General features: G+C 40.2%; 1 protein-coding gene across 6 annotated transcripts in view; it reads left to right on the top strand.

The window, feature by feature from the left end:
• si:cabz01090165.1 (uncharacterized protein LOC100333421 homolog) overlaps positions 1 to 18,302 on the top strand; it is a 472,423-nt gene that overhangs the window by 386,985 nt on the left and 67,136 nt on the right. For all 6 annotated transcript variants that reach the window (XM_038285977.1, XM_038285979.1, XM_038285980.1 and 3 more), the window contains 3 exons: positions 4,816 to 5,056; positions 11,251 to 11,463; positions 13,724 to 14,034. In XM_038285977.1, coding sequence (XP_038141905.1) covers positions 4,816 to 5,056; positions 11,251 to 11,463; positions 13,724 to 14,034 — 765 coding nt within the window. The remainder of the gene's footprint in view (positions 1 to 4,815; positions 5,057 to 11,250; positions 11,464 to 13,723; positions 14,035 to 18,302) is intronic.

Below are 18,302 nucleotides of genomic sequence, written 5' to 3' on the forward strand. Positions count from 1 at the left end.
GTCATGCACATTTTATATTTGATATATGTTTGTGATGCCTTTCCATCCCTTTTTGTTACCCACCTCTTGAGGCAAGTTTATTTTTATTAAATTCCTCAACCCACCATTGTGCCTCCATCAGCCTGTCTCGAATCAGTTTATGATCACTAATTTGTTATCATTTTATTGGAATGTTTTGCTGTCATTTATTGGTCAAATTTTAGATTTAAAGTCTTTCAGAGTTTAGGAGGTCTTTTTTTTACTTACAGTAGCAGCCATTCAAAATGTCCATTCCCAGTCAAACACCAGCTGAATGGCAGCCCCCTCCAATGCGACTACCTGCCAAATCCCCTCCAACTTCCAGCCACCGGCCTTTTCCTGGGCGTGCATTTTATTTACTATGACTGCACCCTTTTACTGAATTACACAGTCTGAACAGGATATAACGCTTCTCTTTTGATCTTTATGTCCACAAATCATGACAGAAAGAATATTTTAGTACAAAGATCGATGTTTAAAATCGAATTGTAGAGGACCAGCCAAGGACCAGCCAAGAGGCCATCAAGGAAAGGGGGGAAATTTGAAATGGCTACATCTGTAATGAGAAGTCTTCAGGTATACTAGAGAGCTGCAGTTTTATTGCCTTTGTGATTTCAGAGAAATCCCTCCTTCCTCACACCACACCCAGGTGTAGCGAGGTTTTTTTTTTTTCCAGTGACTGCAGTCACAGTCATTGTTAAGTCCCCAAAACTTGAATTCCACCGCGTGTTGCTCATATAACCTTGAACATAAGCTTGCCCTTTCTACTGTAAATGCAGATGTGTGTGAGAACATTGATTCCTCACATATTATAACAGCATCAGAAGATTTATTTTTCCTCCCACTTTAAAACAATAAGTTCATTCAAATTACTGTCTGTTCTGCTTCGGTTCCATTTAGTCACTTTTTATAATGTATAATCTCCGACAATTTATCTCTAAAATTATTGCATCAAATGAAAACAAATCTTGATAATTATTATACCCATAATGACCTGACAGCCAAATTCAGCTGGTCCAATCAGTTAAATGGTTTCCTTGAAGAACTTGAGCCATTTCTTAAATGGAGGAAACTAGAAGATCATCTGAGCAACATCTGGATGAATTTGGATGGGAGGCTCTCCGTTTGCAGAAGTAGTTTTTCATAAGGATACATTTCCTGTTTAATTACAACAAAATGACAGCCTTGTCTGTAAAGAAATATCTTACCTCGGATAAAGCAGCCTCTAATGAGAAAATAATGGAGTCTGGTAAGTCATCTACTGTCAGTCTGCAGAACCCAGGAAAATATCAGTAAAATTAGAGCTCTTTTCAGCCTCACGTGGGTCTCATCACAACAGGATGTCTGACAGTAGAGCTTACAGGTTGTAAAAACATCAGATATTCAGTTATAGAGTGTAAATAGTGACGTTTAATATACCGAAACAGTTTTAACCCAAACCCAGAGAACAATATATTAGAGATCATTCAGCCTGACATTACCGCTCTCTGAGGGAGGAGGGGGTACAGACTTTAAAGTAATATTTCAGTTTATTTATGTTGGATTAGGGCAGCTCAGTGGTACAGTGGGTAAAACTGCTGCCTTGCAGCAAGAAGGTCCTGGGTGTGATTACAGGCTCGGGGTCTTTCTGCATGGAATTTACATGTTCTCCCTGAGCATCCGAGGGTTCTCTCCAGGTACTCCGGCTTCCTCCAACAGTCCAAAAAACATGACTGTTAGGTTAATTGGCTTCTCTAAATTATCCTTATGTGAGTGTGTGGGGACCGTTGTTTGTTCTGTGTTGCCCTGCGATGGACTGATGACCTGTCCAGGGTGTACCCCGCCTCTTCTCCGTGTCATGATTTTACTAAAGTTCAGACCCAAAATGCAGAAGACCAAACAGAGAGACCAGGGAAAAGTTTAACTGGTTTATTAGTATAATGACATGAGTCCAATGCTGCTCTGAACACTGCTCAACCGGAACTGAAAGGTGAGGGGAAGACACTGCGGTTAGTTCAGGCTCAGTGGGAAATTAGATTCTTTGGCTTGAAGAGGAGCAATAGGTTGCAGACTCACGTTTCCAGAAATGGTGTCCTTTATAGAATCCAGTCTGTGTGGGATGTTCCAGTGATTGTCTTTTTTGATGTTGGGCGCATAGGGTTTACTCAGACTGTGGTTGTTCCTTGGTGAACAGAGAAGCTGACTGCCACTCAGATTTCCTGCGGTACTTGAATGGGCTCTGGTGCAGATGAATCCCTTGCTCAGTGTGAAACTCAAACGACCTCTTGGGGGAAAGTGGATCCAAACCTCTTGTTTGTATCCCCAGCTCAGTTTGAAGCTCAGTTGATCCTTCCAGGGAGAGAAGGTCCGAAAAATCCAGTTTGCAGGATGACTTCCTGCCGAGAGGCAAAGACAAAAAACAATGATTAAAACTCAGGTTGACATAAACTCAGTTTGACTCAGCAAACTCAGCTTGGCTAGAGTACCCAAAACTGGCAAACACTCAGCCCCGAGGTAGTAGCAGTCAGCAGCTAAGAACACTCCACAGGTAATGAGGCAACGAGCTGCAGGTGTGCAGTGAGGCCTAATGAGGACGGGGCACCACCTGGTGGAGGAGGAAAGGAAACACAGAAACAACCCACAAAAACTGGATTCCTGACAGCCCGTAGACAGCTGGAGAATTATTTGTGTTTTATTTATTTAACATTTTTACAGGTTTGATTAAAGATATTTGTTTTTTAACATTTTATAACAAGTATTCTGATCTTAAAGTGTTTTTTTAAGTCCTTAATTGTTTTTTAATCATTTGAGGGTTTTTAATCAATATTTCTGTGCATCTGGGTTAAGTCTATTGTTCTGGTTCTTGTTCTGAATCTCTGTCATGGTTCAGTTAGTAGTCTGGTTCTCAGGTTATCTCTATGTGTTTCTAACCTCTGAAATGGATCAATGAGTTTAATTCAAGGGTTAGACATTTTATACATTAGAAGGAAGTTAGAAAGCAATAATTTATCAGACGTCGTTTTTCCTTATTACATTTGGACTTTTTTATTCCGCTCTTTATTTTTGTCCACAGCAGCTCTCAGTATTCATGGTTCCCAGCTGAGGAAAGGCTGCAGTGTCTAAATCAACCTTCACATGACTGAAATTGAAGTTAAAGTGCAGCCAGAACAGGATACTGAGGGTTTTCCATCACAGAAATTTCCCATTCAGAGACATTTATGGAACCAGATTTAAGATTTATAACGCAGCAGCAGAAATTTGTGATTCTTTCAGCTCTTTCCTGATATAGCCAAGTAGATAAAGATAACTGGGGCCTGACGGAGAAGAACCATTTACTACACCTCTCTCTTTATCTCATTTGATCCTTAGCCTCTCCCTTTCTCACTCCCTTTCCCGTTCTCATACGGCCTCCCACCTGAATGATCGATAACCCATCTGCTCTCGCCTCCCACTTCATCCTTTGGCACAAAACATCAGCACCAAAAACCAGGAATATGATTTGGGAGAAATGAGTCACTAGTGTTTTTCTTGCCTCCTCTGAATCATTCTCCTCTTCTCACTTCTGCACCTTATCTGTCTGGACCTGCCAAGTCCTCGACTTTAAAGAAATGTTGGCTTTTATTTTCAAATAATTACATCCCCTGGGTTCATATTTATAGCAGCTTTCTGAGACGAGGAGAAAGAGATGGTTGAAGAAATTAAACGGTGAAATCTGACTTCAAAGACATTCCCCTCCTCAGCAAAGACAAAAAAATACACTGAAACTACTTTGAAGATGAGAAGTTCTGAAAACCAACTTTACTTTTCCCAGTTGTATTTCTCTGAGTCGTATTTACTCCTAAGACAGCAAATATGTTTGTTTTGTTACTAAATTCATCCTCAAATATAATTACAATATTTTCTGAAGATGTATCAAACCGATCAGGGGGGGATTTACCATTAGGCAATACGAGGCAGTTGCCCATAAAACTCTGTATACATGTATGATTAATACAACTATTGCTTATTTGTGCATATTATTTATGCTTTTGATAAAAACCTTTTCGCAAAAATGCCATCAGAATACAAATAACACTTCAGTGTCCACCATATTGGATCAGTCCGTTTGCTGCACATGTTCAGAAAGGTCCAAACAGACAGCAGCAAACCATTTGAAAACAAAAAATGCAAAGAGAAGTGTTGCCAACTTAGCGCTTTTGTCGCTATATCTAGCGACTTTTTAGACCCCTTTAGCACTTTTATTAAAAGAAAAAACACCTAGTGCCAAATCTAGTAACTTTTTCTGCTACTGGAGACTTTGGCAACAACATCTAAAAGCAGCGAACTCTGCTCTCCCGAGCAAGTAGATTGGTAACCCCGCCTCCTGCTCTCCTCTATCTTGTCTGCTGTCATGATTCATGCAGCTATTATTTGATCCAAATAAAAAATGGAGAACAGATAAGCAGATCATGGCTTGTCTACAGTGAAAAGAAGGACTGGGTTATTTACTTTTGCTGTCGCCTTTTTGGAAACACAGGAAGGAGCAATCAGCTAAGTGGGATTAGTGCTTGGAAAAAATCTTTAATAAGTTTAGAGACAGCATGAAAAGTCAGCTGAGTACAAAACATAGAGAGGAAAACAACAAGAAAATGGACAAGAACAGAGGGACCATTAATTTCTCTATCTGTATAATGGGTCTGTTTTATGTGTTGCCTTCTCAATTCAGAAGGCCCCCCGCCTGTCTTTGCCAAGGGCCCCAAATTTCCTAAATTCTCCCCTGAAATCCTTACATGTCTGTAGGGAAGATTAACAAGGATATCTGTGCTTTGTCCCCTTCAGACTGGATATGACATCCAACAAGCTGAAAAAAATACCTCCAGACCCCTTGTTCCTCCGGATCCCGGTCTACGCCAAGATGAAGGGTTCTCCTCTCACAGCGTTAGTGTTGAGTTTCGGGGGGAACCCTCTTCACTGTAACTGTGAGCTGGTGTGGCTTCGAAGGCTGACCAGAGAGGACGACCTGGAGACCTGTGCCTCACCGAAGGATCTGGCCGGCAAATACTTCTGGACCATACGAGAGGTGAGTTCCAATTTAATACTCAAAAAAACCCTTCAGTGCATCATATTCCTCTGACATGAGCCACACCAACATGTTGCATCATTAGGCAGAAGATAAATCCATCGCCTTTAAGCTATTAACAGTCTTTTCTACCATAGTCCATAGACGAATTTCACAGGCATTTCTGTCTATTACTTTTACTAATAATTTCACCACTAAACTCTTTTTGCTACTTACATCCAGTTGAATAAAGTCAGTTTATTTACAATGAATCGGTATAGCTCTACAAATGGTACATTCTAATTTATTTCTCATAAAATAAGCTGAATTAACAATGTCTGATTCTTCTATGATAAACTAGAGGGATTGCAAAACAAATTTACATCAAGTAAAAGTAAAAGAGCAGCCTGATTAGATTGATAATAAATGACAGAATTGGACCTGTTTTTCAGTTATTAGTCCCGTGTTTCATCCTTTTTTAAATGAAAACCATCTCATAGTCTTTCCCCTTCGCTGTCACTGCAGGCATGCTCTGTGTGAGGGAGTTCTGTACTGTCAACGACACAATGGTAACAAATGTCTGCTGTCGCCACAGGCTGATCCAGGGGGAGTAAATCCTGAAAAGTCAATGACTCAATGCGATCAGCTGGTCTTCATTCAATAGAACATTTTTAGCCAATCTGTATGTATGATCGGATGAATTGTCTTCAGATGATGTTTGTTGTAAATTGGTTCCATATTTAAAAAATTAATTGGTAATTGGTCAATGGGGAGGTTATACATTTGGGGGGGATGATTAGTTAATGACTACAGGTCTTATAATGTGCTAATCAAACCTCAGATCAAATGTCGCTTTCATTTTCCACCTTTTGCTTTCCTAGCTGTTGTTTCAGCTGCTCCCTCTTACCCTTTCCCTTGCTTGATCGGGTTTTCTGATTTAACTCCGGGATTAAAGAAAGAACATATTTTTTAGGGTGGAAAAACTTCCAGTAAAAAACAGGTTACCTATGCAGCTTAATATATTCCTACCTCAGATCAATGCATATATATGCACAATTTTTCTTAGGCGATTTCATTTTCTGCAACAAAGTAAACAGTTTTAAGAAGCCCCTTTATTTCATCTTCAAGCTGCACTTGCACACGGTGGATTGTTAGCTGAATATGCCTCATATTCCTTTTTGCTGCTGCAGTGGAAGAAGCACTGTCAGAGTGGTGGCACAAAGTTGAGGTTTTGAAGATTTTGCTGGTAGAGGGTACAGGACCGTACATTTTACAGATGGAGCAGCTCATTTAACTGGGGATGGAGCTTGAGTCAGTTAGGCTTAAACGCATCCTTCGGCAGCTAAGTGATATTGACTGTTGGAGGGTCAGCGGTATCTGGATCAATCCCAACATCACTGGGTCCGGCATCGCTTTTGATTTGTGTTTTTTAAGCTGGTTCTTCTGTTGATACAAACATAGATTTGTGTTTTAGCCAACGATCAATGTTTGGAATATATATATATATATATATATATAAATAATATATATTTATATTCGGAATATAATATATATAATACTGTATATAATATATATTTTTATATATTTGGAAGGTTAAAGACATTAAATATGATAACTGTCATGATTTTACTAAGTTCAGACCCAAATGCTGAAGACCAAACAGGGAGGCCAGGAGAAAAGGTTTAACAGGTTTTATTGAAGAGATAATGCAGAGAGAAGTGTTGCTCTGAACACTGCTCAACCGGAACTGAAAAGTGAGGGGAAGACACAGCGATTAGTTCAGGCTCTGTGGGAAATTTGATTCGTGAACTTGGAGAAGAGGATCTGGTGGAGGGCGGAACAGAGTTTACCCAGAATGCGATTGTTTGAAGGTGAACGGAGAAGCTGACTGCCACTCAGATTTCCTGCGGTACTTGAACGGGTCGTAGTGGAGATGAATCACTTTCTCAGTGTGAAGCTCAAACGATCTCTTGGGGAAAGTGGGTCCAAACCTCGTATTTGTAACCCCAGCTCAGCTCGAAGCTCTGTTGATCCTTCCAGGGCGAGAAGGTCCGAAAAAAATCCAGTTTGCAGGATGACTTCCTGACGAGAGGCAAGGACAAAATAACACAGTTAGGACTCAGGTTGACAAAACTCAGTTTGACTCAGCAAAACTCAGCTTGGCTAGCGTACCCCAAACTGGCAAACACTCTGGCGTCGAGGTAGTGGCAGTCAGCAGCTTAAGAACACTCCGTTAACGAGGAAACCATCAGCAGGTGTGTGAGGAGGGGGACAAGAACCAGGCGCCTCCTGGTGGAGGAAGGGAGACAAACACAGAACACAAACACACAGACAGGAGTCCTGCCAATAACCACTGGTATGCTAGCCAAAAACTAAACTGTGCTCTAAAACTGTGTTCACACTGGAGGCGTTAGGTTTACATGTAAAGTCTATGGAGGAGAGCGTTGAGGGTCCAGCTGGATGTTTGAGCGCCAAGAGCAGCGCATTTTAAGCTGTTCTGGCGTACCAGCGTTCAGGCGTCTGATCGTCCGCTGGGGTTCAGCAAACTGAACTTTTGCCGTAGGACACTGGATTATCAACCAATCAGAAAATCTGATCCAGGAGTTTTTGGCGGAGATAAACACTACCTGCAAGCTGTCATTGCTTCTGCAGACATTCTGCATGTGAAAAATAAGTAAATATCAAGGGAGTTCAATTCCAAAGGTTAAAAAAAGCTGGAAGAATGAATTGTTATGTAGAAATAACAGAGAGCTGATCATTATTGCTGCACTACACGTGCAGTTTTTACCACCAGCCTTAAAAACCTTTTTTTTCACTTCCTACAAACAGCAGTGTGCAGGAGGCCTGGTACTCTGGACAAGAACTGCATATTTTAGTGAGATAATCGTGATGGACTGAAAGCACAGTGTAGCTGCTGTAGTAGTTAGAATCTAAGTAGTTAGATTTCATTTAACATAAAACATTACTTTGAAATGTCTGATCGTTTTTATTAAATTTGTTTGATGTTTGATAGATTTGATGCTCATTAGGTTTGGCTGAGAGTACATTTAAAAGTGGGGGGGGCTTTTTATTTCGTTCCGTGGACCATGTGTTGCCCAGGAAAACATTGGCTGGCACACTTTGAGCCACATGAGGCATTGAAGCTGGTCAAACTTGTCTATACCTTCTTTAAAGGGCGTAGATTTGATCTCAACTTTGATAGGGACACTATTGGTCTTAAGTTTCATTGGTCTTATGTCATTGGTCCTATGCAATATGCATGCTCCAAAATTTTTTTTAATGCTTGAATTGAGCATCAGGGCGCATTTTGCTTAAAGAGAAAACTGCATTTTTTTGATAGATTTATACAAATTGCTTTAAAAGAGGTTAAATTTGAACTTAACAGCAACGAAGACAGGCGGTGAATACATGACTATTTAAATAAATATAGCCAAAAAATGTCTCTTGTATGTGGATTTATCCTGTATTTTCTTTTGAAGATATAGAATTCTGCAGAGGTAAACAGAGGTAACATCCACTCTTATTTTTTTTTCTGTTATGCTGATATTCTTTGTATGGTAAAACAAAGCAAAATAATAAATTCATGGGACTGCAAATAGATTTATTGTATTAACATGTAAGCGGGATCTATAAGAGGAACTAACACTTAGCACTTAAAATATTAACTTAATATACAAGTTGTGCAACTGGGCTGCAGTTACCCTGTTTAGCCCATTTCAAGTGTTTTATTGTAACATTCCGAACAAATTTCTTACATAATACGTATTAAGTGTAGATAACAGCATCCAAAACATGTAAATTAACTTGGGCCTAATATAATTTCAGTGTATTCATTTATTCAGTGTATTCTATTTCATCCAAATATTACATGTTGTTATACTCTATAAAAAAATAACTCCTGCTATTCATACCTGAACTACCTCATGGGGTTGTCAAAAATGAAAACAGTAATAGTAAAGAAATACTGGCAAAAGCGAAACCTTCACATTTTCTTTTTATGTCGGTTGTCGCTAAGAATCTGAACTCCAGTCTGTCAAAGAATATTTAGTTTTATAAAAGAAGAAAGGGTTTTTGTTGATCACATGTATTATACTACAAATTTAACTATTATTTTGAGATGCTAACATTGGTTACTTACATTTTCCAAGTTCCACAAATCACAACACTCTCCTGCTTCTTTACAGAACTGCAATCAGTTCTGAAAAATAAAAATGAGTTTTTGCCTGTTTTATTGCAGACAATATTTAGTTTTTTTTTAAAAGAAGTGACTGTATTGTAATGCTGCATTGTAAATGAAATACATTATTCACGTCAAATTATTGGTGGGGACAAGTAGGTCAGTCCAAACTTTTAGTAGGGACATACAGTATCCTACACCCACGCCTTGTTTTCCTTTCTGGGTCATTGGGAAGCTTGTATGTACTGCCAGCAGTCTTTTGGTGAGAGACACCCTGCACAGTTCTTAAGTCCTTCGCAAGGCAATAAAGTGACACTCATAACCGTGCACACACGCTCAAACCTAAAGATTGCTGAGATCTGTTAACCAAAGAGAAGTGGAGAGGATGCAGGCAGAGGAGGAATGAAAGGAAAACTGATAAAGTAGTCATTAATCAGTCAAGCTCATTGTTTCAATTTCAGGAACGCCATATCATCTCTCCAACAAAACCTTTATTGTGCTGCAGAATTCTCCAGTGAAAGCTGATCATGGCAGCACAGACTAGCATTCACTGAGTTTTCAGATAACAATGGCATCCTGTAAATCCATTACTATTCATGGTTGGCTTCAGCCTCAACTTTTCATTGCTTTTTAACTGTCATTATACTGTCACAATTAAAGAACAATGAAATTAACTCTATTGCAGATCTCAGCAATCTTTAGGGTCTTGCTCAGGGAACCAGAGTGTCAGTCCGTGGGATTGTGGCTTGAACTCAAAACCTCCGGATTCCAAGCTTAATGCCCTAACCGCTAGGTCGCCGCTACCCTCAATCCATCTTGAATGTTTTCCTTGACGTCCTGATTGATGATATTATTAGAGGTTTAAATGCTGGTCAGTAGCAAACCTTGTGCTGATTGAAACAATATTTATTCATCAGACTGACTCTGCTAACACTGAGCTGTTGAAATAATAGTACAACCTGTGCAGAAGATGCCTGTGCCTACAAAAACTTGGATCCATGAGACAGATGGATATAAGCCTCTGCAGAGAGAGATTTCTAGCATGCTGTTCTGACAGGGATGTTTTTAGGCTTTGGAAAAAGTTTGTGGTTCTTGACTTCTTCAAGTCCCAGTCAGGTTTAATTATGAGAACTGAGTGTGTCAGGTCTTTGCAGATCAGAAGGTGGTATAGAGCGCTTTGCTTCACATGGAGGTGCTCTCTGGGATAAACATGGGATTATCAGCTTTTATCTTAAAGTGGGTGCTGCTCTAAAAACCTCTGCTTGACTTGAGGTAATAAATGTAGACCTTCCTCAGAGAGGCGTGGTAGAATAAGAGGATTAGCTTGAAGAGGTTATTTCAGAGACCTCTATGTCATTGAAGTGTTGGCGCTCATTAATGTTCACAATTTAATAAGCAGCTTCCTTCTGCGAGGTCATGGGAGCTCCCACTACTACCGCCCTCCACACACCGAGGTTTGATTTAACTGATATCACAAAAGGCTGTTTTCTTTAGAATAAAACATAATAATCCCTGTGAGGGTGTATAAAATAGCTGATTTGCTTTCTGTTTTTTGGTTTTCAGAAGAAACAGTGATTTATCTCCCCTACTGCTCCTCATCTGAGTGGACTCTCCGGGGTCTAGCCTCCACTGGCTGCCCTGAGTTTAACAGAAACGCTTGGGAGGTAGATGAAAAGAAAGACCTGAATGTTTTAAAGATATTTATTTTGACTGCAGTCTTCAGGTCAGCTATCAGCTCAGTTGGAAACACGATCTATCAAAACCCTCCTGGACTTCTGCTGGTACCTCACCGTGGTTTGGGCTCAATTTATTTAGGTTTCACAATCTGTAGATGGTTTTATAAAACCTTAACAAATCAACATGTTTTGCTCTTGTTAAAATATACATGAATGACTCAAACAGAAACAGTATGCCCAAGAAGTAACCAAGTTTGATTTTATTCAGTGATACTAAGTTACATTTTTTATCCTCAGCTTCTATATGGGACATCCTGCAGATTTCCCTCCTAAACAGGATTTCATTGTTTTTCTCCTGGCAGGAAGAATTTGTCTGTGAGCCACCCATGATCACTCGTCACACCTCTAAGATGTTTGTGATGGAGGGTCAAGAAGTCAGCCTCCGCTGTAAATCCATTGGGGATCCAGAACCATCCACACACTGGGTCAGCCCTGACGGAAAGCTGATCGGAAACACTTCCAGAACCGTTTGCTATGAGAACGGGTCACTTGACATCCTTAAGGCCTCAGTTAAGGTAGGCGGATCAAGCATTGCTTTAATGATGTTATTTTGAATTGTTATGCAGATTTTCTTTTTCCTTTGCTGATTCTAACAAAAAGAACCAGCCAGTAATATTTCACTACTTTTCCTCATAATACAAATTTCCCAGTTTTTAGGCTGTTATTCTTTCATTTAATGTACCTTAGCTTTAGAGAAACTGGCTAAACCTGTTTAACACAGGGACAATCATCTTTAATTGAATTATTGTTAAATATGGTTAAGTTAATTTAAGCGTTAAACTGTTTTACAGAGGTGATCATAGCGATCTGCATCAGCAGCGCTGTGTCTGTCTCCATGCCAGCTCCCAAATCAGCTTCTCTGATTGGTTGATGTGGCATGTCAAGCAGCAAAAGTTACATTTTTCAAACTTGAGTAGCCGCTGCTTCTGAAGCGTGTCCCGCATATAAGATGGTCAGAAGCTCATGACAAGCTACTTCAGCTGATCAAAGGCTCTGCTCCTGCTGCTCAAAACGCACTGCAGGACCTTTTGCTGCACCTTGATGCGCGTCAACCATTGACTTTGCATGTAAACTAGCTGTTTCTGCTGCCCCTGCAGCTTTTGGTTTGGTCGTAGCATTAGATGACTGATGACAGAAGAAAGCCCTAGGAAATTTTCTAGTGTCGTCCTGCCTTGTACCAAAGAAAAACTCAGCAATAAGGCCATAAGGCTGTATCTCAATTCACAAGAACACAAGTATGGACTCGTGCTCTCACCAAGTACATTCTTGACAAGAACAAGGGAAGTATGGACCTGGGGAGAAAGGGAGCTCGCAGAATAAATCTGGTTCAATTGGAACAGAAACCTTCTCATGACATTACCAAATGCACGGCTCATCTGGACCTGCATTTCAACCCCTGTTGTCTCTATATAATAATGTATTTTTCACTTTTTTCATTTAGTGGGGGAATAATAATTAAAGATTTAGATAAAAACAAATGAAATGAAAGTTTTTTCAAAAAATATAAATAACATCAGCACCAGCGGTTCTTCACACACCACCATGCCGCTGCCGACAGGCTAACGTTTATCACAATGGGGATGGTTTGACAGGACCCAAATGCAGACAAAAGCTCGAGGGAATTTCTTGAATGTTTAATAATAAAAAGGGTAACAGAAGAAAAAAATCCAAAAATATAAATCCACAAAAATGCTGAAAACCAAGAATACTCACAACAAGAAGGGGACAAAGTAATGACGACAAACCAGCAAAGAGTGACTAAACCAGAGGAGAATAAATGAGAGAGAGAAACAAAGACCAAGCTAATTACCAGATTTGGAGCAAGTTTGAACAGAGGCAAGAAGGGAGCTAGAGGAAAGGAGACTGACACATGAGGGCCAACAAGAAATATCTAAGAACTCAAATACAATCAAAAATACCTAGAACACAAGAATGGAAATAAGACCAATGAAAACTCAGATAAAACTTAAACAAAACCAAAACCATGAGAATGTTAGCCCCGGTTGCATAGCCCTGGAGCTCCACTGGTTGCCACAGTCACAGTCTCATATACTGAAGCTAAAAAGTATGATATTCTCACCTCAAATTATCTTAAAACATACTTTTGTTGAGCAACGCCAACAGAAGAGGAAACCTTTAATAATGGTACCCTGAGCTTCTTGAGCCATAAACTGGAAGCTGCTGCTTACTCTGCACACCTCCGACTCCCTGAATAAAAAAGACTCCTGGTAACTGCAGAAATCCTCAGATGACTTTGTAGTTATCAAAGATGGACAAGACACTGAGTACAAGGAACCAGTAAATCACTTCACGGGATGGTGTGGAACCAAGTGTCTGATCCTGAAAATGAACAAAGTAAAAAAAGAACAGGAACAACTCGATGAATTATAGCATTATGAGAGAGGAAGTGGATGTGGTGAAGGTAGATAAATACCTCAGCGTTTATCGACCTATCTGACTGAACTTACAACTGCGAAGCCATCTGCAAGACTGGTTATAGTAGACATTACTTCTTAAAGGATGGTTAAGTATTTCCATTTTTTAAGTTTTTACATCCAGTCTCTTTCCAAACCACCTAAATCAGGTGAAAGGCTCATTACCAGGTTTGTGCAGAACAGTGAATAAATGCTGATTCAAGATTGGGCATTAGATGATTTTTGCATCAGATGCAGAAACCCTATATAGGGCAAATGATGCATAACCTGCTTCTCATCCTGGGTTGCTGTATGTTTGGCCCTTAATATGTCGTGTTTCTTTTTTTCTTCTTTCCTTAAGGATTCTGGAAAGTTTACCTGCATAGCATCAAATGCCGCCGGTGAGGCCACTGCTCCCGTTGAATTAGTTGTCAACCCTTCTCCACACTTTGACCCCAAACTGGACCCTGACCCAGGGCCCTCAGACATCCCAACATCCATAAAATCTAACGTCAGCGGAGGCCAGCCCAGGTCCGACCAGCAGAGGGTCAGCGTTTCGGACGTTACCTCCAGCTCTGCCATTATCAGGTGGCCGCCTCAGAACCACATACCAGGGGTTCGCATGTACCAGATCCAGTATAACAGCTCCACCGATGATATCCTGATATACAGGTGAGCCTGGCAACGTGTTAAAACTGTGTAGGCGACTTACTAGAAGTTGTGCAGAAAAAACTAAGGCTTTGAAGATCTCTTCTTTTGAAGCCTTCGATCTGGATTCAATCAGAATGAACCAGAGTCAGAAGCCCTGATAAGGAGAAGACTAAAGCAGCTTGAGGCTCTGTTTCAGTTTTGGTTTATTAATGCAGCATCTACTATAATACTGCATCTTGTTCATGCAATATTTCACCAAGCAAACTAACCAAGATAAATACACAGATAGATTTACCATTGCTAAAAGGAATATGCTTACATTTCCTGCTTATTCACAATTGATTTTTTAAGTTATCCTAGAGAATTGTACACATAAATACTCTTTTTAGTTTCAAATTAAATAATTTAAATTATTTTTTGCTGTTGTTGTTGTTGTTGTGTTAAATGTCAGAACACTCTCCAGGTTCCTGTACTTAAATAATTTTAACTAAACCCACAAGGAACTGAAGCACATTTCCTTTACTTCAAGATTTTAACTAACAAAAAAAAAAAATCTTTTCACTTGCAGTTTAGCTCTCCTTAGCTAGAATCTTTAAAAATCTGACTTTTAGGCTGAATCCCAAACCGTCCCCTAAGCAAGAACCCTTAACTATCAAGTGTCACTCTCAATGGAGTCATGCTTGCAGCTGTGGAATGCACCTTGATTGAAGGTGGGGGGTATAAACATGTATGGGACAGCCTCTTTCCTCCAACAGAAAAGCAAAGCAGTCGTTGCTATCGCAACACAGTGACACCCCATGTTCGTGGCTGCAGCTTTCTGGCGCACCTTGACATAACATATAACAATTGCCCCTTTTTTTTAAAACAAATGTTTACGGTCAGATAAAGCTGTTTCAAAGAGGACCTTCCCTTTTGGAATTAATTATGTTTTTTTCTTATGCCTAACTTGTGATTATCTGTCAGCGTGATGAAGATGCAAAAAGGAGCGGAACTTAAGTTTGGTGGAAAATGTTTTCTCCACCGTCACCATTATACGCACTGCCAAATTCCTGGACGGTCAACTCATCCAACCCTCTACATGGTTAGGGTTAATGTGGCGGACCTTCCGTGGGAATGCGCAAATGGAGGGTTAGTGCTCAGGGTTAGTGTTTAGGGGCTGGTTTGGGATTTGGGCCATAATCTTTAAAAAAAAAAAAAAATGATTTACCTCAAATGTACATCTATGTGTTTTGGGGTTTATACCAGATAAGCAGATGCACTCTGAATGTTGCTCCGAAGAATCTATCGCTGCCTGGCCTTGGGCACAAGCAGCAACAAAAGTATTACATATGGCGGCCATATTGGAGGCATGCGGGTCACTGCACCTACAACTGCTGAGTGCTGATTCCAGCCATAGAGACAAACTGTTTAACAGTGTGTATCAGGATGTGTGTGTTGCATTACGGCAGTGATCCAAATCTGTCCAGATGGGTTTTTTATGGACAACCGTTCTAACAGCAGTGAGTAAATGTTTCTGAGAACAGCTGTTGTCTGGGTGGCACTTTGGACAGAGCTGCTCTCATGTAATCAGAAAGTTATAATTTTGATAACACCTTCTTCCTGCCACACCTTTATGTTCCTTTGTTCAACTTGATTTCTGACCTGACGATCAATGTGAACATATAAGTGCAGCTTGTCGTCAGAGTAAAAGCTCTGTGAGTGGTCCTACAACTAAAAACCAGGCTGAAGATTCAAAAGCGTTAAAGAAAAGGGTGGGTAGAGGCCACTCAGTTGGAGTAAAGATGAGTTGCACAAGGATGTTAAACGTGTGTAAGAGGTGACTCTGAAGAATGCAAATGTTTAAGAGAGAGAATTATGTTAGGTACGGGATAAATATGCAGGAGAATCTCTTGTATGAAAATCAAAGAATCGGATTAAACCTGGGTGTTTGTGCAGTGAGATAATGGTTGGTTTAAGAGAGCATCCAAACCCATCTATCCTTCCAGGGTCTGTTAGTGGCAAACTGGTTTCTATCTCCAGTGGTGAACGAAATCTTCTATATGTCACCAGTCTATAACACGACAGGACCCTGCACACCCTCTGTTAAAATGACAATTTACACAACTATTTTCCAATAATAGCTTAATCTGTTTATTGTGCCCAAATCCTCCCTGAGTTCCGGTCCACTGCTGGAGGCTGGTATTATTCCAGCTGGGGCAAAGAGAACTGGTATGCTGGGGAATCCTGCAGAGCAGTGAAAACATGGTGCAGATGAGAAGGTTTTAAAAACCCAGCGAGCTGCTGCTGAGAGAACGAACAGGGCTGCAGAGCTGGAAATAATGGAGATAAAGGAAATAAAATCAGCTTTAGTGAAAGTGGTGAGAGAACATTAAGATGAATGTGAAGCGGTAATTCTCTTTTTATAAATCAAATTGTTCAGACAAAACTGTTATTGCTGCATCTCTTATGGAATGCTTTTATTAAAGATTCATCTGAGTGGTTATATTACACAATATTCCTATCAACATGAGAATGAGACAAGTTTATAAAACACTATGATATATTTCAAGTGGGACTTTTTAAATAAAAGAGAGTTGTTCCTCATCCTCCAGCAGCTTGATGATTTCCTTCCAATCACCAGCTGTGGTTTTCAGAGGACTTTGAGGCTCGAGTGCAGAACTGTCAGCCCACGGTTCTGAGTGACCAATGGATGGTCTCACCAGCCATTTAGGCACTTCTGTCACCAAGCAACAATACTCAAAATGCATAATGGAGTGCTATTACGGAGCATTTTCAGGGCTTACAGATGACAGTTTGAAACATGTCCAGAGGCCGTTTTTCACATTTTAACCACAGACCGATGGAACGCCAGTGGCCACTTTGCAACCCTCAGATTGAGAGCGGCCTCTCAGGGAGCTGAAATAGATTATTGTAGATGGGCAGATGGAGGGGTCAGAAAAACAGCTCCGTTAACCTTAATGTTGGCATAGTTTTACGATTTGATAATGTAATCCATTACTTATTGGAGACTGTATGTGTTTAATGGCACAGATTCTTCCACAATCTTAAACCTTGTCTATGTATAAAGTTCTGGCCTTCCCAGGAGGCTGCTGGGGACCCAAACTCTACCAAAAACTAGTCTGGAAGATTTTATCCCCTCCCACAGTCTGGTACACAGGTAGTCATGGCTTTTGACCTTGAAAAGCAGGTACAGGTGGATTCCTCCTCCAGACTTACTATTTATCCCAGCTTCCTAAACATTTCAGATCCTAAATGGCCTGAATCCAAAGACCCTTCCTACAGTATTAGTTCCAGACAGTTCTCACATTTTATAACTAGCTTGAACAGAAATTTATAAATTCTTTCAGAACAATAATAATGATGAATGAACTTGAACCCCAGTTTTTCCTCTCCACTGTTGCTATAGGCATGCTTAATGTGAGGGATTGCCTTCAAATCAATGAGTTGATGCAATCAACTGGTTTTCCTTAGATAGAAAATTTGACTGTATGATCTGGTTGAATTGTAAAGGGCCTTGAGATGACATGTTGTGAAATGGCGCTGTGTAAATACACTTAATTAAGCTTTAAAGTTGAAAATGTTACTGCTCATTTAACCCCTAATATAAACCACAATTAACTCCATTGCTAAGAGATTCTGAATTTTTTTTCTATTTGTTTTTGTTTTATTCTTGGAACTGGGCACAAAAAACTTGAATCCAAGAAGGATTCTCAAGAGACTTCTCCGCTAGAATCAAAACTTTGAACTGCAGGAGATCAAGCAGATGCATCATAAACATAAACTGCATGGTCACATTAGAGAACAGGAAGCAACCTCCTGCTTCTCTCGAGAACAGCAACTAAATGGCCCCAACTAACTGGTTTTATTGATGCATCCAGGTCACTAGATTCTAGAAGACCACAACAGAAACAAGCAAAGCTGTCACATATTCCTATCTTACTAAAAAGGTCTTTCTCTCACTGAAAGTTAGAATCAACAGTGGGGAATTCCTGGAGTACTGCAGGGTCAGGGTCAGTGCGATTCAACTGACCAAATTATAGTAATCCACCAGGACCCCAGCAGGTCGGACAATGAGCAACTGACTTAACCACTAAGAATACCTGGAGCGGTTGGTTTAAGCATCCTGAATGCTGATGGATATAAAGCTTCAGATTAACTAGCACTTTCAGAAGGTTGTTGGTGCAGAATTTGATTTACAGTTGTGCAGAAGGTAGTATGTGGTTTACACAGCGAGGGTGAGACGCAACGCTAAGATGGAGGGAATTTTATGGCAGACAGACTTACATTAC

This window comes from Cyprinodon tularosa, unplaced genomic scaffold, assembly GCF_016077235.1.
Source record: "Cyprinodon tularosa strain WSP-4 unplaced genomic scaffold, ASM1607723v1 ctg219, whole genome shotgun sequence".
NCBI classification, from domain to species: domain Eukaryota; kingdom Metazoa; phylum Chordata; class Actinopteri; order Cyprinodontiformes; family Cyprinodontidae; genus Cyprinodon; species Cyprinodon tularosa.